The 22,738-nt window shown below is 33.9% G+C and overlaps 1 protein-coding gene across 1 annotated transcript; it reads right to left on the bottom strand.

Annotated features, from left to right (window-relative positions):
• Positions 1–19,078: 19,078 nt before the first annotated feature.
• On the bottom strand, positions 19,079–21,958 carry LOC121805747 (protein-tyrosine-phosphatase IBR5-like). The gene is made up of 5 exons (XM_042205730.1): positions 21,503–21,958; positions 20,517–20,616; positions 20,011–20,068; positions 19,760–19,866; positions 19,079–19,544 (listed from the first exon to the last, which is right to left on the bottom strand). Exons 1-5 carry the CDS (start codon positions 21,737–21,739, stop codon positions 19,237–19,239), a joined length of 810 nt encoding a protein of 269 aa, XP_042061664.1. The 5' UTR covers positions 21,740–21,958; the 3' UTR covers positions 19,079–19,236.
• Positions 21,959–22,738: the final 780 nt, after the last annotated feature.

Raw genomic sequence — 22,738 nt, 5'->3', positions numbered from 1 at the left:
CACTACAACTGCTAATACACGTTCAATTAATTAATATAAAAAACTTATTGAAGGGGTTGCAAAAATGGTGGTCTGACCCCTAATTATTGACAATGAGAATTCTGCAACTGCTAATTAGTTTTAAAATTATTAAATAGACTGAAAGATGAAGTAGGTCTCTTTTTTAATAATAATAATAATAATGAGTATGGAGTATATTATTAGGTGAAAAATGCAGAAGTATTACTCTTGATGCACAAATTTTTTTACAGCTAAAAGGTGAAATATATACACCATAATAAAAAGAACGGCTAAAAATATTTTATAATGCTATTAAGGATGCTAATTTGTGTGTCTAATTATGTCACCAAAGCTTCATAAAATGTCCTTATTGTTGATGTCTCAACTAAAAATATGTGACACAAATAGAAACGTCCCAAAAAAGTAAAAGATTAAAGTAACTTACCATGAATTTAGGAACGCTCTTTTTTGCATTCTAAATTATGATTATTTTAAAATTTTCCAAAGCCAATAATTGTGTCTCAATTTTTTCCTTAAAAGATAGTAAAGTCAGTTTTTTTCGCCATAGTATAGTAATTATGACCTCGAAGGTTAGAGGTTCAAAGTTTCAATAGTGAAATGTGACTAAAGATTGGGACGGATCTTGAAATGAATGATCTATATTAACAAAATATTCTCAATCTAAGATTTATTTTTTAGTTTTTTTATATAACTTTATTAATTACTCAAGTATAGTACTTCTTTCGTTCCATAATAGATGTTACACTTTTCTTTTTAGTTTGTTGTTTTATCTCATAAAAGATGTCAGATTTCCTTTTATGGAAAAAAAAAACTCTCACACATTAATAAGAGGAGTATAAATATACACAAAATAACATCTAAATCTCGTGTCATTCTCCAAGTATGACATCTATTATGGGACGGATGGAGCAGTACATATGACTTAAGATTGTGATAAATCTTGAATTGAATTCTACTATCTTTCTTATATACGGAAGATCTCTTTTAAGTGAGAAAATAAGAAACTCTAGTAAAATTAGTCAGTAACTCAAATATGAGTGAATTGAAAAGAATGATCTATATTAATGAATCGTAGCCCAGAGGCCATAAAAAAAGTTGATTTAATTTGAGGGATACTCCATTAATTAACATACACGGGTTTACTTACAATTGAGAATGGCCACCTCAATACTCAGCAACACTTGGCTGATACATATGGGCTTGTTCCCACGCCATTCAATAAGGACACCCATCACCGGTTTTCACATAAAGCTTCCCCACATTGATGGCGCCACTCAGCCCACGCCACCACCAGCCAAGGCTCCTACACCACCCGCCACAACCACCAAGTCGGACTTGGTCTCCATGTTAGGATCTAGTTTGATATTTTCCGCTTTGGGTCACTCCTAAAAGGAATTATATACACCTTCCAACTTCCCTCATACATCCGATATGGGATGAGTTTGCACTCAACAAACCTCTCCCTCAGACCATATCACATCGGAAACAAACAGACGTAATCGACACATCGAGACATTACAGGCGCAACCACGAGTTCGCGCTGCTTGCGGCGTACTTGAACTTGAGACCCGATTCTATTTATTTCAACGAAGATGGTGCTAGTTATATATATTGCTGAAGATGGAAGAAATAACGATATTAACACCTATTAGTAGAAGTATTTAATTTGTTTCTTAGGTTTTATTGTGTTTTGCTTTATCATCTTATTCAGTAATGTGATCCAAACTATACATGTTCCAATTATTCACCATCTTATCATCTTAGGTTTTATCATCTTATTCAGTAATGTGATCCAAACTATACATGTTCCAATTATTCACCATTTTTCACAAGTTTGTTTCTTATTGAGATAATTAATTATAACAGTAAAATCCAAACTCATATATAGTTAATTTAGGACTATATTGTTTATGTGTACTACAATTGAAATGACAAGAAAATTCCATTTCCTTTATTAATGCATAACCGATCCCTTTGTGCAATAATGTTACACGAGATAATCAATTACAAACAACGAATATTTTTTTATCAAATAAAAGAAAACAAACAACATTAATACTCCAATGCCTACGAAAATGAATCACTGGAAAAGGCCCATAAACTTTGTTTTGAGACTCTCAGCTCCCTTCTCAACCTCCTGCATAGTGGTTGCCGGCGCCTCAGCATCACTTAAAAGCTTCCTGTTGCCGCCTCCGCCCACGCTGCCGCTGCCGCCTTCTCCGCCGCACACTTCCACGGAGTTGCACACCTTGAACACTTTTCCTGATGAGGCCTCCGCTGCCGGATCAGCTTCGCTTTGCACTGGGAGAGCGGTAGAGTCGACCTCAGAGGCCGCCCATGACGACGAAAGAAGAGCGCTCATCACAAACAGAGCTACCAACATAATTGCTGTTGTCTTCGCCATGCTGCAAACTTTTTTTTTTTTTTTTTGGAAATACTATCGAGGTGGAAATGTGGAATGATTTTTATTTTTCTGTTCTAATGTGGGGATGTTTTCTTGGTTTTATAGCCTCTATAATCTCATAACTGTATATTGGAAAAAATTATGTTTGACGGTTGACATAATTGTAAGTTGTTACTCTTTTGAGGAGGATCGTACATTGTAATTAGGGTTCTTCCGAAATCAAAGGGGGAAATGGTTAACACTGATATTTCGGTAATAAATCAGAGATGTTTGATTTTTTTTCAAAATCTTAAATTGGTAAATTTTGAGTCAATAAGCTGGCTATGTCGTTCAGGTTATTGTGTCCCACCGTGTTTTCACCTATTTATTACTCTCTCCATGTTCCCTTTTAGTAATTTGTTACCATTTGACCGAAACGGATTCAAAGAAATGTAATAGAAAACGTGTGTTGAAAAAGTTATTGGCAGAGTGTGAATGAGTTGATGGAATGTGGATCCACTATAAAAAATGGTAAATGTGAAACGTGACAATTTTTAGAGACAAATAAAAATAAAAATAAGTAACAAATTTTCAGGACGGAGGGAGTACAAAAGTAAAATACTATAGTGGAGTATAGTATAATATTATAATGAGCCATATTTATTTTTTATCACAAAAAATGAATTTTGTTAAATCGCTTATAGCCTACCTCTGGATTAATTAACTTTATCATATCGATTATTTTGCATATTTATTTTTCAGTTTAAAAATTAATAGGAGTAGTGATTCAGATGAAAAAGTTAATTAATTCAGAGTTAGGGTTAACAAAATTCAGTTTTTTTTGTTATAATATTAATTATGGCTCCTTATTGTATATTTTACTATGGTATTGAATAGTAAAGTTATCACGACTAATATACCTATGTAAAAATCTAAATATGCAACAAAACAATACCCACATATCCACAAATTTCAGTGTAGATATGACATAAATAATTATAGCTTCTTAGAGCTTCAAAATTCGACCGATCTTTTTTATCTTCTCCTTAATTTGCTTTCTTAATCACATTCTATGTCTTTACTTTTTCGTTAAGATATTTCATTGTATGAATAAATAGAGTACTTTCTAGTATTATTATTTTGATGGTTTTCTACTATCTAAAATGAAAGTTCTTAGATTTATATATTATAAATAATGTCCTTAAACTTTTTTAGGCGTGTGTTATTTTTATTGTCATTTGACTTATTTAAGAAAAGTTTTTATTGTTATAAAAAATGGAAAAGATATGCATTGGCCATTAGAATAGAAAAACTAAACATATTAAATATATGCAGTAGAAGAGAATTACAATCACTTACAATGATTTAAGTACAAGATAAACGAAAAATGATAGTATAAAAAAATAGGAATTTGGAGTGAACAAAAAAATAATTACCTTTACAAGAGAAATATAATCCATAGAAAAGTTTGAATGTACGTATTAGAAATAGAAAATATTAAAATAAATTAAATGCGTATTAAAAAAAGCAGAATATTGGAAAATGACAGTATTGTTGACTGTCGAGCTTCGAACCCACACATGATGAGAAGAGTGCATTCTACCGCTTGTCCAGTAACGTTACGTTGCTTTAGAGGAATCTTGTATTATAATTTATAACACTGTTTCAAGGTATAACCGTACCTCTTGTTCTAAGGTGCCACTCGATTGTTATAACTCATTATTATATGATTATCCATTTATGATAAGCTGTGAGATTATTTTGATTGGATGAGACTAACTATGACGCATTATCATATGATTATCCATTTAGGTATAAGTTATGAGATTATTTTAGTTAGAGGGGAGTGATTATGACTCATTTTCGTATGATTATCTATCTAGGATTAAGATGTGAATCAATATCATGAACCAAATATAATACATATTCAATCATGAGATAAACCGAATGGCCCTAAACATACTTTTGAATTGATTCAACGATTTAAATTTGATCTTTGATTCTGCATTAGACATTAATTATTTTTTAAACAACTCTATATATATCACCGCATGCAATTGTATTTAGGAATGTATATTAATCAGTAGCTACCTGTGTGTTACATGATCCTGAAAGATAATTTAACGAAGCTTTACAGTTGATCGATCGAGTAGAGCTTGAACTTGACATTATATAATAATACAAGAATTGATGAAAATCAAGTAAAAGTGTTTTCTCATTTTAGAATAAGTAATTTATGAAATTCAATTCTTTGATAAATAGAGTTGGAATTCTACTCAATACCAATGAGTCAAGCATAAGCTTAACCATACTGCGTAGAGTTCAAATTGTACGATTATCTGCATATATTGCACAACTCAAATAATGAAAGGAAATTTCATCTTATTTATTCATAAATGAACGATCAATTACAAGAAACAATGAAACATTTATTTAATCAAATAAAAGAAGAACAACCATAATATGGTTAATACACAATTTCAAGGGGCAAATTAATAATGAAGAAAACAAATTCTTCAATGGAAAAGGCTCAAAAATTTAAATTTAAGATTCTCAGCTTCCTTCTCAGTTGCCTGCGCAACCACGGAGATGGACTTCTCAGATTCATCACTCAAAAGCTTGCGGTTGCTGCGGCATCCATGTAATGCTTGGCAAGCCCTCTTGAAGCCGTTTGTTGGCAAATGATTGATCCAGAAATATTGATAGAGTTGTTGCTCTGGTTATACATCACAACGCAACTTCATGTGTATCATATTCATCGACTTTCGACAAGAAAATTGAATTATATTCTCATTCATCCAATAAAACATGGAGTGTTCATAAACTCCAATATTGTCAGTTTGTGTCATTTTTTATGAATATTAAAAGAATTGAGACACAGCTTTAAACTGAATAGCATGAAAATGTATCAATTTTATTGATTATATTTTACGCAAAAGGAGTCATAAATCCTCAACTCAACTTGCTTCATGCACAACATTTTTCAGTGTCGTTAAGAGCTTCCTGGCGGTGGGAGTTGGAGTGTCGCCGCCGCGGTACAGCCTCTGTGGTAGGGGATTGAATCCTCAACTCAACTTGCCACACATATCACTAACCCTAGAAATCATACTATACATAAGTTCAACGCATGTGTCTGGCTTTAGCCCACTCCTTGGTCACGTTTGTTCAACTGTGGTATTATCACTGGATAAGAATGCAGTAAAAGCACATAAGTGTATTGATAGAATATCTATAATGATACCTTTTATACAATGTCATAAACAAAGGCAATTTTTCAACTTGGCCATTGTGGAACATTTATGCACCTGCCCCAGTAATTTTTGTTCTAATTATTGATGAGAAAAATAAACTCAATAGCTAGTATTCAAATTTAATACACCATGCACCCTAATTAGAGACTTTAACTAGAATAACATGAAAATTACTTTCCTCAATGTTATGAAAATTTTGTCATAGTACATATAATTGGTTTAAATGAAATAAAACGAAGCACAACACGAGTACTAGCTAGCTCATTGTTTTAACAGATTAAAGAAAAGGAGTAATAAAAAGTGGATTGAATCCTCAACATCGATCCTTCTAAGCTCCATGCTCAACATTTTTCAGTATCGCCAAGAGCTTCCTGCTGCTTGGAGGGCCGCCTCGGCATTGCGTTGCCGCACTACAGCCTCTCTGGTAAGGGCTTCCAGGCTTCGCTGGTGGTGTGTATGGAAGTGGGTTGTCTACGCCGATCACAGGGTAGCCGATAATTTTTCCAGACGACGGCTCAACCAAAGCGCTAAAAGCAATCAGCGTCACCACGACCACAGCTAGCATCTTCGACATTCTTGCTACCTTACCCTTTTTAATTTCTATGATACTTATTATTGTAGAAATGTTGCACGCTTTTTGCTTGGTTTTATTTTCTATGAAATTTATGAATTTTTATAGGGACAAAAAGAAGTTACGTACAGATGTAGCATTGTGCTCTAATTAATTCCTTGTTAATTACTTGATACTAAAATGGTGTTTTTTTCGAAAATTAATTTCGTGTGATTACTGTGTTGCTAAAATTGCTCAGATTTTCAGTCCTCGAGTACTATTTGAGATCCTGAGATGAGATTCTTTATATCAATACAGTATTAAATGTTTTATTACATTCTTTGAATCATAGTATAATCTAGCAAAACTATATAATTTGGTATTATTACATTCATATGTTCGAAATAACGAATAAATGCTAGAGAAAGCTTCAAACGCTTTTGTACTCCATAAAATGGAGACAAAGAATTAAAGAGAGAAGGCCGAGATTGGATGTTTTGAAAAATGATAGATATTCTTGCCTAATTCATAATGATAAGCCCTAACATATTTGAAGTACAAAACAAAGGGAAATCCAACAACTATCTTCAAACATAAGGGAATATATCAAAACCCAATTTTCTATGATCTTTAAAATCTTATTGATTTGGACACATATCAATATGGACGTCAATCGGGTCAACTGAGTGGGTTTCGGGTCAACCCTACTCAGATTGTGAGTTAATTGGGTGTGGGTTAATTGGATTGTGATTTTTATCGGATTATAAATATTCAACTCTAATCCTAAGTGATCGAGTTTTGGGCTAGTCGAACGGGCTAATCGGATTGCTACCGATAAAATTAAAATGTGACATGTCAAATGCATAGTGATTAAGGATGCGCCCTAGTGCTCCTCGTATGTATATTTAAATATAAAAGTGAAGGTTATTTTGTTGTTTAGTTATTTATATTATGAAAATCATTAAATGAATTGTTGAATTATGTGTCATACAAACATAGCAATAGATTATAGTTGCACCTAGGTCTAACCCATCATACTAGATCTAGGCATGCACAAGGGTCGAAAACCGCCGGTTCAGGGTCATGAACCGGCGGTTCAGGGGTCGGGGAATGTATGAACCTGAACCGGCCCGCCTAGCTCCCGGCGGTTCCGGTTCCGGTTCAAAAAACCGGCGGGTTACGGGGCGGTTCAAAACCGCCGGTTTTCGGCTTGAACCGCCGGTTCCGGGTCGGTTCGACGGTTCGACGAATTATTTTTTTTTTTTTTTGCATTTTTCAACTTTTCAATTTTAATCAACTTACATTACACTTTTCAAGTTTGTTTTTTGTATGAAATGTGAGTAAATAAAATTGAAAAAAATACGGATAAAGTTGCAATTTTATTGAAATTGCATGTTTACAAATTACACGTTACAAGTTACAACAATTACAAATTGAAAACATATGGCGGTCTTGAAGTCTTAAACAAAATTTAAATACAAATGAGACTACTAGTGAAGAACTAATTACAAATGACAAGAAACGATGTTGAAGTTCTTAAACGTATAAGTGTATTATATATATACTCTTAACCGGCGAAGAAGATCTTTCTACATAACTAAATTAAGGACACCTTTAGCAATTCAACTTTAAATGTTGAGTTTCGTCTAACAATCAACAAATATAGTAGAATTGTCAAAAGTTTCCCTCATTTAGCCGTATAGAGAAATATACTTCATCGACTAGAGTATATACAAATACAATTATGTAATTGTTTTTGCATATACAAAAACATATGGCGGTTCAACCCTAAACCGGCGGGTTGTCCACGGTTTCCGTCAGAAAACTGCCGGTTTCTAACCGAAAACCGGCGGTTTCTGACCGGTTTTGCAGGCCTACACACTGACCCTACGGCCTAGCCTCTGAAAAGTTGCCGGAACCGTCAGAAACCGGCTCCCAAACCGGCGGTTTACCCCGACAAACCGGCGGTTTACCCCGCGAACCGCCGGTTCCAACGGCTATACTAAACCCCTACGCGAACCCTACGAACCCCTAACCTACGAAACACTATTTAACCCTTTGAACCGGCGGTTCGAACCGCCGAACCGCCGGGCCGGGTCGGTTTGTGCATGCCTAATACTAGATCATCAAGTTTTGGGTCAGTTCTATTCAGGTTGCGGCTAATCAGGTTTTAATTTATCAGGCTAAAACTTTCCAACTCTAGCCTCTAACTTTAGCAGGCTACATGTTGAAGGCTACATTAACATCTCTACAAATCAGTATATCACTAACCTTAAAATCATACTACTAAACATAGCTAACATAAGTTCAATGCATGTGTCTGGCCCACTCCTTGGTCACGTTGTGACCCAATTTCTTGTTGTTTTGAAACTAAAATGAAATTCTATTGTTATGATGTCTGCACAAAATGTGTTTCTTCCATACACCAGTCCTCATTTTTCCCTTAGGGAAAACATTCTTGCCAACCATTGATTATCTTTCAAGTCATATTTCTCTAACATTTGGTTCCATGCATCAAGAAATTCTTATTCTTCTTCGAAGTCGTACACTAGAAAATGTGTTCTTGAAGCTCAAAAAACACTAGAAAGATGAATGGCTGCATTCTGAAAAATATGCCAAACACATAAGCGATGGTAAGTTGATGGCCACTTGGAAGCTAAAGCAGCACTCATTGCTTGATCTTGATCCGTTAAGATGGTTTTTGGTCTCTTTCCCATCATGGCATCTTCAAATGCACCAAACAACCACTCAAAGGTTTCAATTGTTTCATCGTACAATAAAGCTGCACCAAATACAGTTGTTTGTTTATGATGATTTACGCCGACAAACTAGGCAATTGGTCTACCATCTCGATATTTTCTGTACACCAAAATGACCAAAATCTTGTATCATTCTACCATCGGTCCAAAATATATATGTAATCAGATCTTCCACATCCAACTGTATTGTATAGTAAAAGTGTGGATCTTCACTTATCATCCTTTGTAAATATTGTAAAACACCCCTACTATCACTTTGTTTAATCTCCAAAGTCCTCTTTGTTCTCAAATAATTCTTCAAATCAATATGAGTGAAACCAAGATGTTGAATTCCGCCAACTTCTTTTGCCATTACATCGATAATTTTCTTTGGAAGCAACTCACAACTTTGAGCCACATCAACTTGAGTTTGTTGAACATCTGACATTTGTCTAAAACATCTAAACATGTAAGATTTTTCCGGATCACACAATTCATGATTGTGCTCTTCAACAAACTTCACAATACGAAATTTTCCTCCATATCTACAATTAATTTTCCTCATAGCCTTACACCCGCATCTTATTTCAGGATGCGGATTTTTTAATGTAACACCTCTATTATTTGTTGCTCTAAAACCTTCTCTACAGCAACAGAAACTAATGTCAAGGATGTTACCTATAATTGGATCTTTATGAACAGTCTTTTTTCGTGTTCCGAAACCTGTTGCCTTAGCATATTTCATATAAACATCATTGATAAGGCTCGTTTCATGCATTGGTTTTGGGTGATATTATATGCTTTTGGAAGAGATAATGCACAAATTGTGAGCTTAAGTGTGCAGGTATCTGCTGGATCAAGTAGATAGTACAAACTAACCAAACAGATTCAGATTAAGCAGAAATAGAGCAAAAGTGCATAAAAAGTCGTCAAACTGATCAAGGAGACAGAATGGTGTGCTGACATGACAAGCTGTATGAGGAAAGATCAAATCAGAAAAGTGAGTTTTTAGTGTGTAGATTGTCAAGTTGACCAAGCAGTAGGTGCGCCTTGATCAAGTGAATGCAGAAGGGAAAAATAGCCAAAAAGCGGAGAAAACTAATGAAGTGAGTCATGATGAAGTGACCATGCCAGGCAGCCATGCTGATTGATCAAGCTGGATCAAGTAGATGGTGCAAGCTGGTCAAGAGGGCCTAGTTGGGATGACAATGCCAAGCAGCCATGCTAATTGATCAAGCTGGATCAAGTAGATGGTGCAAGCTGATCAAGAGGATCTCACCACCAGAAGACATGAGTGATTGAGTTGATCAGGAGGAGCTAACCATGATCAAGAGGACCTCACCACATGAAGGCGTATCTGCTGGATCATCCTAAATTTCTGCAATGGTAAAATGGTCAAATCGGACGAGAAGTTGCCTTAGGGTTAAAGTTGAAGCTGCTCTATAAATAGAAGCTTTCCATAATGAAGAAGCAGCATTTAACGCTACCATAGTTTAGTTAGGAAGCTCTAATAAGCGCTTAACGCCACCTTCTCTTAGCTTAGTTTAGTTTAGTTTAGTTTACTACTTTCTTAGCTTAGTTCTGTGGTGTCGACAGAGGAATTGACAACTCCGATGTCAGGATTACGTTTTATTTCATATTTTCAAAACTCCGACAGTGTGTTGGTCGTTTCAACGGTGGAATTGACGCCCCCATCTTAAAAGCTCCTTCACCGTCTCGCTTTCTAGTTAGATTTAATGGTTTCAACACAGGAATTGACGACTCCGATGTTGATCCTTGCTTTCTTGACCGCTTTTGAGACGCTATAGTTAGATCTCGAGTTTCATTTGAGGAATTGACGACTCCGCCATTGGATCTCGGTTTATTTCCAGTTTTATGAAGCTTTGGTTTATTTTCATGTTGATGATGTTATTTACTCATGTTTCTTGGATTTTCGCAATTGGTGGTTTAGATGTTTAGATCCAGGTAGCTTAGCTCTGTAGTTTCGACGGAGGAATTGACAACTCCGACGTCGGGATTACATTTCAATTCATGTTTTCAAGACTTTAGTGTAGATTTAGTGTGTTGGCCGTTTCAACGGTGGAATTGACGCCTCCATCTTAGAAGCCCCTTCACACTTGCTTTCTAGTTAGATTAAATGGTTTCAACGGAAGAATTGACAACTCCGCCGTTGGATCTCGGTTTATTTCCAGTTTTAAAAAGCTTTGGTTTATTTTCATGTTGATGATGCTTTTTACTCTTGTTTCTGAAATGATTTCAAGCAGATGTTTGTTTCAAGTTGTTCTTAGTTTAGAAATTTCCATACCAAGTCTCTATCTCATTCTCCTTATTTTCTCTTGAAGCTTTCAAAATCATCTTCCATGCTCCCTTAGTTAGATTAGCTTAAGCTCTCAAATCCAGTTTTCATGTTTAAAGTTCAAGTTTTCAACTCTAGTGTTTAAGTCCATGCTCAAGTGCTTAAGGCGTGGTGCCTAACACCAAACCCGTGTCGTAGAAACAATCTCGAGTAGGTCCATGGTCTCTGTGGTTCGACCCCGCTCTTACCGCTTATACTTAGTAATATTTGTTGCAAAAGTGGGAAACTATAAATCTTATTGAAAGTCGGGACACGTGCACACGACACACGTGCAAAACTCCTCTCTTCAAATATGCTTCAACTTCTATTTCGAACTCCATTCCTATCTTAGGAATAATGCCTTCTGATATGGTCTCATCCATACCTACAAATGATGTGAGCAAGTAAGATTCTTATTTTTTTTAAATATAGATATCAAATTGCAGCAGTAAAAATATCTCTTCTACCACTCATTTAATTTATATTATTGAGTATATAATCTCCTTTTGTGCATCTGCTTTCAATATATAATCTTCTTTCGTGCATTTAAATAAATCTAAATCTAAATATTATATGCATGGAACTAATAAGATCGTTTAATTAAAACGAATTCAAAAGCTTCATGTGTTCATTAAAAATTGAAGAATAATAATATAATATTAGGTGCATGGAACTAATAAAGATCATTTAATTAAAACAAATTCAAAACTTCATATTACAAATTAGATAATATAATATTCATACATTGAAATAACTTCAACTCTAATTAACTTACCTATGCACTTAACGTGATGTCCTTGGAAATCCTTGGAGTTAGATGATAGAAATCCATGTGTTCCATCCTAAAACCAATTGGTGATAGGAGGAAGGGCCCATGAGACTTATATACTAGTTTCAGTTTTATTTTGACACCGATGTGGGACAGTTATATGTTATATTTTTAGTTTCAATTGCCAACACCCTTCCTCAAACCCTTCAAGGTGAACTTGGAGGGGTTGGACTTTTTTCTGATCGATTGGACAATTGGCCCAATTTTTTTTCCGATCGGTTGGACCACTGGCCCAAATTTTAAGCCCAAATATACTGTTGGGTCAGTCATTTTTTCAGTTTTAGCCCAGATATACTGTTGGGTCAGTTAAATTTGACCCACAGTCGGCGACCCGCTCTGATACCATGATATAAATCCATGGGTTCCATCCTAAAATCAATTTTAGTTTCAATTGCCAACATTAGAGAATCAAATTGAAGCAATTTTGATGTTTAGAGAGCCGTAAAGTTTAAAGGTTGTAGGCGATTGATTTTTAGATGTGAATGATAAATAAATGACTTTAGGGTTTAATATTTAAGGTATTGATTTTATTTTCCTTTTATTTCTATTCTCTATACATGGAAATATGGTATTGGTACAGTAGAAGATATATCAGTATTTAATGGAAATTTTAATCCTTAATTTTATATTTTAAAGAATACACACATGGCACTATTATATTGGTGGGGTAGCAAATAATGAAGGAGATTTTTCATTTTAAAGAATAAACACATGTCATTATTCTATTGGTGGGGTAGCAAATGGGGTATAAGGTGGGGGAGGTGATCCTCTGCGCTTTTCGACCACCAGATTTCTAAAATCTGATAGTCTTAAATTAATTGTAGTTAGTAACTAGAGAGTGAGTTAGCAATTGATAACTCCCCCAAAACTCATTATTAAATCATCTAGCAAATCGAATGCAACCTAGTGGATTAAAAACTTTGATGAGAATATCATGTTGAACAAAATGATACAAGAGTTTATCATTTTATTGATGCCATAAGTGCTACTAAATAAAATAAAACACTAGCTACTAGGTGATAAAAAGTGCATTGAACCCTCAATAAGCTCCATTTTTAACTACATTCAAGAGCTTCCTGGCGCCTGGAGTGCCGCCTCGGCATTGCGTTGCCTTACTACAGCCTCTGTGGTAAGGGTGTCCAGAGATCGGTAGTGGTGCGTTTCCCGGGTTAGGTAATTTCCATGCTTGTGCGGACGGCGGCTCAACCGAAGCGCTAAAAGCAAGCAGCGTCACCACGATCACAGCTACCATCTTTGACATTCTTGCTACCTTACCTTTTTTTCAAAAAAAAAAAATTTGTTGTAGAAATGTTGTAGACCTTTTCCTTGTTTTTTTTCTATGAAACTCATGAATTTATATAGGAAAAAGAAAACAAGTTCTAATTCGTTTTAATTTTGGGATATATTGGAAAATATTCTATTGCATAATGCAATATCGTAACCATATTTATGATGATATACAGGTAAAAAAAATCTTATTATTGCAAACCCTATCAATTTCATATATTCTCTTTCTTTGTAGCAAATCTTTCTTTGATAATGATTGATCATCCTTTGAAAATTGTTGACAAAGTTTGTATCATTATTATCTTTATATTGATTTTTTTTATTTTCTTATGAATATTAATAATTAATATTGAGACGCACAAAATATTAGAACTATCGACTTTAAATAGAATAGAACGAAAATTACGTTCCTCATTAATGTTATGAAGTTTTAATCATATATAATGCTTTAAATAAAATAAAACCAAGCACAACAAGGCTAGTTGATCATTTTATTAGCTTAAGAAAAGGAGTAATAAAAAGTTTGTTGAATCCTCAACTCCCTTCTAAGCTCCATTATGCTCAACATTTTTCACAATGGTCAAGAGCTTCCTCGCGGCTGGAATGCCGCCTCGGCATCGGTCTTTTATACGACATTCTCTGCGGAAAGGGGGTACTCCAGGGCGCTGTCGTGGTGGTCCCGGCTTAGGTAATTTCCATGCTTGTGCAGACGACGGCTCAACCAAAGCGCTAAAAGCAAGCAGCGTCACCATTACCACCACAGCTATCATCTTCGCCATTCTTGCTACCTTAGCCCTTTTTTTCAATTTCTTGATATTACTGTTATACAAATATTGCAAACTTAATTTTTCCTTGGCTTTTGTTCTATGAAACTCATGAATTTATAGGGATAAAAGTAAGTTGCTTACATATGCAGCATTGTGTTGTAATTAATTCGTTTTTCATTTCTTGATAATGAAATGGTATTCTTTTAGAAAATTAATTTCGGTATATGTTGCTATAATTGCTAAGATTTTCAGTCCTCGAGTACTAGTATTTATATAATCGATCCTGATTCCTGACATAAGAATATTCTTATATATAGTGCATTATAAACATTAATTTAATCTTGATTTTATAGAGAATCAACATTTAGTGAATGAATCAGTTTCCCCACAAATTATATTATCTTCTTACCATAATTATATTGTCGATATTAATACTATATTCAACACAAAAATACCTTCCTTATCCAGGGCGAATTCTGCCTTTCAGATAATGGGTGCTTGATGCAACGCGTTTTTTCCCATAACCTTTTATCCAACAACTCTACAATTTTTCGTTTGGGAATTATAGTTAATGCAATGGATTATGTAATCAATTTCAATGAATGCAGAAAAATTACATAAAATCTCCATAAATATATATTTTCCAATAAACGAAAAAGATGTAGTTTGAGATTAAAATGGAGGTGGGATAGTTTCATCGTGATATTGAATAAGTTGATGATTGATCTCATGCCTAAAATTTTGGATTTTCCAAGAATAAGTTGACCGACTAGATGTGAATCGCCACTTTTTCCCCTATGATGCGAAAATCTGACTTTCCTTAATCTTAGACCTAGCAAATTAAAGTTCATTTAGTATATAGTTAATAGGATTACTTGAATAATTAAAAATCATGTTAAAATATTTATTTTTAGATGGCTAAATTATCATTAGTTAGTACTCCCATTTGGTATATTAGATTAAATATACAAATGCCATGTTTGGTTGGCAGGAAAGTAAAGTTGGCAAGGAAAATGATTCCTGGGAAAATGAATCCCGGGAATATGATTCCTAATAACTTTACTTTCCCGTGTTTGGAAAATATCAAGATTTTAAAGTTTATATTTGATTTAAACACTAAACTAAAAATATACTTATCATTTTTTATTTATAAAAAATAATAATACATATTATTTAATAAATTTTTAATTACAAATGATAATAATTATATTATTATATTTATTATTACGATGGATAGTTTAAATATGGATTATACATCATAATATATAATAATATAATAATAAATAAGATTATTATTATATTTACTAAATTTTTAATTGAATAAATTTTTTAATTTAAAATTTTACTACAATTTTATTGTTAATTACTAATTTATAAAGTAATAATTATTATATAATTATAATTATTTTTAATTATTTAATAAATTATTATTATTATGATTATAAAAATTAAATATAAATATTAATAATATAGTTATAATTATGATAATTTGAATTATAGTTATTTATTATCCTGAAATTAGGCATGATTTATACTTTTAAATTATTTTTAAATTATTGTAATAAATAATAATAATAATAATAATAATAATAATAATAATAATAATAATAATAATAATAATAAAACTATACTATATTGCATTAAATATGTAAGAATCCTAAAACTGGGAAAAAGAATACCTAAGAAAAGTTAGGATTCAGAATCCTGGAAAGTTGTACTAACTTTCCTTGTTTCAGGATTTGATTACTTTCTCAGTTTGATTAAAAACCGAAACAAAAAAAGGAATTTAAAATTTAAGGAATCAGATTACTTTCTCAGACAGAATCCTGGCAACCAAACATGGTCAAAGTGTAATTAGTAACCAATTCATTGCAGGGTAATTAGGTAATCAAACTAAATTATCTTCTTTTAATTTTTAGTGCAGATAAATAAATTCATCTTCATGGGTGGTTTAATTACCATAACAATATACACCATAGAAAAGAATGCGGGCCTCTCTGGCCCGAAGAAATAACACGAGGTTATACTCCTAATTAATTTATTTTGTAAACCAAACAAGTAGAATCTTGATATATGTCATATACTAAGGAGTGGAGGGACACTATTCACCCCTACGTACATTAATGTATGTATATATAGATAGATTTATAATCATCAAATTATCGTTAATTTCTGGTTTTTGATGTGAGTGAAAAAAGGATGGCCATGAAATTAGCTACTACCATTGAACAACAAGTAAATAGTACTAATAATCAATCTTAGATCTCAAAGGTTAGTTCATGATGTAATAATAATTATACTAAGTAGATAATAATATATAGTTTGTTACATAGTATTTGTGTAGTTGACCCTTGAAGATAAATTGTGTGTTTACATTTGATATTATTATAGAGTTAATTGCCTCAGATAGTATACACGTATAAGTATCATGATTTGTAGTTAGTACAAATTTCAACTTTTGGCAATTACTACAACCACAATCAAAATTCAAAAACAATAGGAGTAGAAGTTAGTACCACTAAGACGACGTAGATTTAGTAACCGTACGTAGATTAAGAAATTTTATAGCCTCTTCAAGCTTCAACTACATATGTAGAGAATAATAAAATTCTGTATTTCTCATAATATTTACAGCACATATAGATTATATTAATATATTACAAACTATATTCAAATAATAGGACATTATACAAATCTATCGCCAAATATATTTTTCAGAAGAGTGAACTATAAAAAAGTCTCTGAATAATGGATTTGGTATTTGAGGTAACACTACTTAAATCGAACCAGATCGAGATGGTTTGCACCAATTTAATCAATATTGATATATTATCACATAATAGAAATATGATTGAAATTTTTTTACACAATTTAATTAATGGATTTGTAATGCCTTAATTAGTGGCAATTCTTATCGTGTGCCACGACCACCAAGCCTTTGTCAAGTCATATCTCTTCTACAGCACGTGAAGCGTTTTGTGTCGTTAGATCAGGTTGTCATGTTATGTCGGTTCATATCATTATTGTGTTGTTATCATGTCATGTCATGTTGATATAAATAATCTATGTGATCACCACATATTCAAATTGTTTGCAAGTCGTGTTTGAATTTGAATATATTAAGTCGGGTCCGTGTTCGGGTTAAGGATTTCTTTAACAGTTTGTGATCGAACTTGGTATTAGATCGGGTAGTTAAAAGGTCAACATAATAGCGGTTCAACATATACGATTTTCATCCTTAGAGTCCACAATATATAGTCCGTCGAAGTTTCAGTAATTATTCATTTTAAAGCAAAGAAAAAGTCAGAACCTTCCCCAAATTTGATTGAAAATTAAAGCCAAAAATTCTGGCACAAAGCCTAAAAATGGAAGAAAATAAACAGTCTTACAATTGAAAACAAGCTAATATATGTATAAAAAGTTTGGAACACATGTAACATTTCATTGTTCAAAATTTTAATTTGGCCAATTCATAATTCATAAATGTTCTACTACATGGAAATATAATATTGTGAATCACACCATGCCAATGTAATTAAAACTGCTACCCTATATTCGGTAATAAATATTCTCCTTAATTAGAATTTTCAATTGATCAGTTTTTTTTTCAATATAAAATCAAGAAACAATTGTAGAAAAAACGTCCACTATATGTATCTACATTAAATATTAAAAAAAATCTAAATAGCACGAATGGCGAAAATGATGGCTATCTTGGTGACACTGTTTCTTATGTTAAAAGTGATTATTGCATATTAATATGAACAGTTTTAAGTAGAATCAAAATATCATTATTTGAATTCAAGATTCGTAACTACCCACCTTTTATATTTTGACGATAAAAACAATAGTTAGTGCCACTAAAACTACGTACGTAGATAGTAGTTTATTGCATTCCAAAATTATAAAAATTCTTCAAAATCAATAAAAGTGCTAAAACGATCAAATAGCCATCAATTTCATCAAGTCATTCATTCATTAATTTCTCATGTTTTATGTGAGGGAAACAAGGATGTCCATGAAATTCGTTTCCATAGAACAACTAGCTAGTAATAATCCCCACAAAAAACGAAACATCCAAATTTAGAAGCATATGCAGTATATAAACAGCATTTAACCTACAAACCTAGGGCTAAGAAATCAAATAAAGGTATTATTTTTACTATTTCCAAAAAAAAAAAGTAGTTAGTCATGGCAAAGATGATGGTGGTGAGCTTGGCATTTGCCCTTGTGGTGTGCGGCCTCTTGTGGTCGACGGCGGAGGCGCAGGGTAAACCAATGGTGCAAGATACTTACAAGGAGAGGGCGTTGGACGAGAAACCGATCCCGGCTAACCCTAACACGAAGGGTTGCAATGCCGACCACCAATGCCGTGGTGGAAGCCGAAGGCTAAGTAACTTACAAGTTTCTTCTCATGGGGTGCAACAACCCATTCGTGGAAATTAGTTTGCTAGCTACAATTTTGAACCACTATTAATTGAAACGGTCATGTTCATATCTTGCTAAAATATGGTAGATAGTTTGAGTTGAGGATGGATCATGTTCTCTCCTCAATATGTATATTTTGTATAGGTGGGGAAGCAAGGAGTTGTATTTGTAAGATATGATCGCTATTTATTTGTGTAGATATTCATCTTGATATTCAACTTCTTTTTATTCTCTGTGTTGTTTTGCTTAGAGGAATAGGTTGCTTTCTTAGCATTCATTTTCCTCTCCATGACAACATATATCTCAACAATAACCACTCTCGCCCGTATGACTACTTTCAACCTAGACAAATTCTATCGTTGCTTCTCACTATTATCTTGTCTCATGATTTTACTCTGATCAGCCGTAACTGTGACAACTGACAAGGCCATTTTATGAGTTTATACAGCAACTTTTTTTCTTAACTAAAACAAAAAGAAACTAATCAAATTCAACACCAAGAAATTCTCATCTTTATATATTTTCACAAGAGACAAGTGTGGTAACATTCAATCAATTCATCAAAGGCTATAGATGCTGAGCATCATCACTTAGCATCCCGAAAAACCCTACTTCTCACTAGCAGCATATGATTGGAACCCCACCAATCAAGAACCATCCATGGAAAAGTCGTTGACAGCAGGGATATTGGCGCTGATGTTGAGACCGGAGTTATGCGGAGTCGGGCCAGCCCCGAAGGTGAATTCTTGAGGGGGCACGTCGAGTGAGAGACGGTTGAAGATAGAAGCACTGCTACTAGTGTTGGTGAAAACTGGCGCCGCTGCTAGAGCTAGTGGTGTGTCATTTGGCCTTGAGAAGCCAAAGCTTAGAAAAGACAGATTAGGCATGCCCACACCACTATTTTCTATCGAACCGAATATTATCTGCTCGAATTCCTGTAATTGTTGGTGGACCGCTGATATTGATAGGAACAGGGACGTGTTAGATGAGATATAGTTGCATAAGCCAAGATCATATATATATTATAAATGTAAGATCCCAGATTTCTTGAAGAAATGTGACGCTACTTATCCATTTCTTCTATGTTAATCTTTGACTTTGATAAACTTTTTGATATATTAGAGATGATTGAAGCTAATACAAGCTCATCAAGGCAGAGTGTAACCGTACCTGGATTTAGTTCAACTGAAGGCCGGTGTTCTTTCACCCATTGATAGCTCTGTACGAGTTTCCAGCCCTTGCTTTTCATCAAGAAAGCCATTACTATGGCGGGAGACCTGTAGAATATATTACTATATGTCGCATTGATAGGAATCTAAACTATGATCTGGCACTCAGAATAGTATTCAATGCCAAAGCAGTCGATATATGCAAGAGGACATTAAAGTGAAATAACCTTGATACAGAAATTATAAGTTCACCTGCTTTTACCAGACATGCAGTGCACGAGAACCCGGGCCCTCTGTTTTTCGCATTGCTCTGCATAAACATGTCGGAGTGATAGCTCAATCAAATTACAGAGTGTATGCAAATGCTACGAAGCATTGGCAGATATTTGAAGGTAGAAATGAATTTTGAAAAGTTTATAGCTTCAAGAGTTTAAATCATATGGATCAAACAAGAAGTGAAGAACGATGGCAATGCGAAGGACAAGAAACCGAAAGACATATTTTGCTTCAGGAACAAACAAGATTGTAGAACATGAAAATTCGTAATAAGACTCAATATAATTTATGTCAGTATAATCTGGGATCTCATCAAACTTCAGCTTATATTACATACGAGTCGAACTCCCCATATGCATTATCTACCTCTTGATATAAGCCATAATTAGCATCCTAAGATTGATATAGTCCGACTTCGTATGTTCCCCTTTAAGAAGAACCATTACTTTCATCCATATAAGTAGTAAAGTCAGTAAACATACCCAGAAACTGAATCGCATCATCAAATGGAAGTTTCTGATCATACTGTAGACGGTGATAAGTAAAAGAATTCTTGTACAAATTCTGACAAGAAGGGACAGCCTGCACCACAGAAAATAAAATCTTCAAAAAGAATGAAAAGATCCTTTTCAACGAATGATTGAACATCACACAGAACATGTCCACCAGAAGTTGAGCATATTGAAACTACTAGTTCAATTGAAATTATCGAATTCAAGCAACTAGAAAGAAAGAGACAGAGCTCCCTTCGATGGCTGTAAATGGAAAAGTAATGAAAAACTACATAATGGTTACCTGTCACAGTGGTACCATATTGGTAAAAAAAATAACCCTCACTTTTATAGAAAAGAACAGGCATAATCATCATGCCAACTCCACTCCATTTGGTATTATAAACCAATCCAAAATAAGAAGGGAAAGTAGTTTATAGAGTAATTACGCATCCTAGACTGCCACATTTCAAAATTCGACTTTAGAAGCTCATAGGCAGTTATATGCTTTGTCTAAACATATCTGACCATTTGGAGGTAGTATATTCCACTTGTCAATCAATATGACAATATCACAAGTATACAAGTTATGGATCACAATGTACAATAACCTCAGAGCCAAACTTCCACTCTACTCTAGTGAGTAAAACCCTCAATCCCAACTTCATTATAAGCATCACACATATATACCATTTGTACACAAGTAAACAACAACAAAAACACTTGCTCAAGATTCCAACCACGAAAATTCGAAATCAAAACCACATCACTGATTTTCAGCACACAGTCAACAAGATCAAAACAAAATCACTAAGTTCAAAAATTCCTAATTCAACCAAAACAATTAGCTTTATACATACATACATCCAATTGAATTGGTGAACTACTAACAAGTAACAACAATAGGATCAAATCAAGTATGGATAAAGATGAAATTGAAAGAATGAAAAGTGATGATCGAGTAAAAATGATCTCACATTAAGAATACAGGAGATGCCCTGTGACTTGAGAAGCTCGCAGCGGGCAGCATTGTCGAAGCTACCTAAATATAGGAAGTCCGGCAGGATCTGGGAGGCGAAGGCGCTGACGTGGACAACGGATTTCTCGACGGTGGCGGGGATGCGGTGGCCGCAGATGCCGCAGACCTCGCCCTCCTCGTACTTGTGGTAGTGCCCGCAAATCCCGCAGGGATTCTCTCTCTCTCTCTTCCTCATACTTGGTAGTCAACCAACTGCTCGATTGAATTCCTGATTGTGGGATTCCTTGGATCCTTGATTATGGGATTTTTATTTTGAAAATTCAGGGTTTTGGGAAAAGGGAATTGAGCAGTCGATTGAGCAAGCGCTGAATTTTCTATCGCCGGTGATCATTTTCACATTTCATTCGCGCACGCCATTATATAGTAACGGACTTTGGATTTTTCTCAGGCTTTAATTGTACTTGTGAATTCATAGTCATCCAAAAATATAAACTTAATCATCAAACATTAACTTATGTTTCACCTTTTTTTTAGCCACAAATGTCACACTTTCATTTTAGTGGATTAATAAATAAATATCTTTAACAAATACACGGTGATAAATTGTGTAGGTTGGATCGTTATCGAGTCAACATGATAACGACTCAACTCAGTAAAATCTAATCTGCACTTGACCTATTAAGGAAACTCTCAACGAAAACACGAACCCGACCTACTAACTTCAAACCTGGACCTGTGGTACACGGCACGAATCCGTTAACGGTACAATGTAATATGGGTTGAGACGACGTTCTAAAAACCCCAACATGATTTATGTGATTAAAATATACTAATAATTTTACGATAAAAACATGATTTGCATGATTAGAACCGAATATTACATGATAAAAATATGATTCACGCTATTTAAACCTGATTTACACAAACCTATAGAATAAAAAAAATATTAGTCTTTGTTTAACATATTCCTAACATATCAACTCAATAAGAATACGAACTAGTAAAGGTTGACCCAAAGTCCATTAATTTCACGTGTATCCTTGTCGAAAATTGTTAGTCTATCTATATATACTCTAATTATCTTAATCTCTCATCATTAATCCATTCAATTACATTTTATTTCTTTATTAAAATATACTCCAATGTCTCCTAAAATATCATATCATTCAACAAGTGTGACTTTTTAATGGGTGCAGAGTGAGTAATTTTTTAAAGAAAGTATTAGTATGACATT

The sequence above is a fragment of the Salvia splendens genome, chromosome 5 (assembly GCF_004379255.2).
Source record: "Salvia splendens isolate huo1 chromosome 5, SspV2, whole genome shotgun sequence".
Lineage (NCBI taxonomy): Eukaryota > Viridiplantae > Streptophyta > Magnoliopsida > Lamiales > Lamiaceae > Salvia > Salvia splendens.
This window is presented reverse-complemented; position numbering and strand designations above follow the sequence as displayed.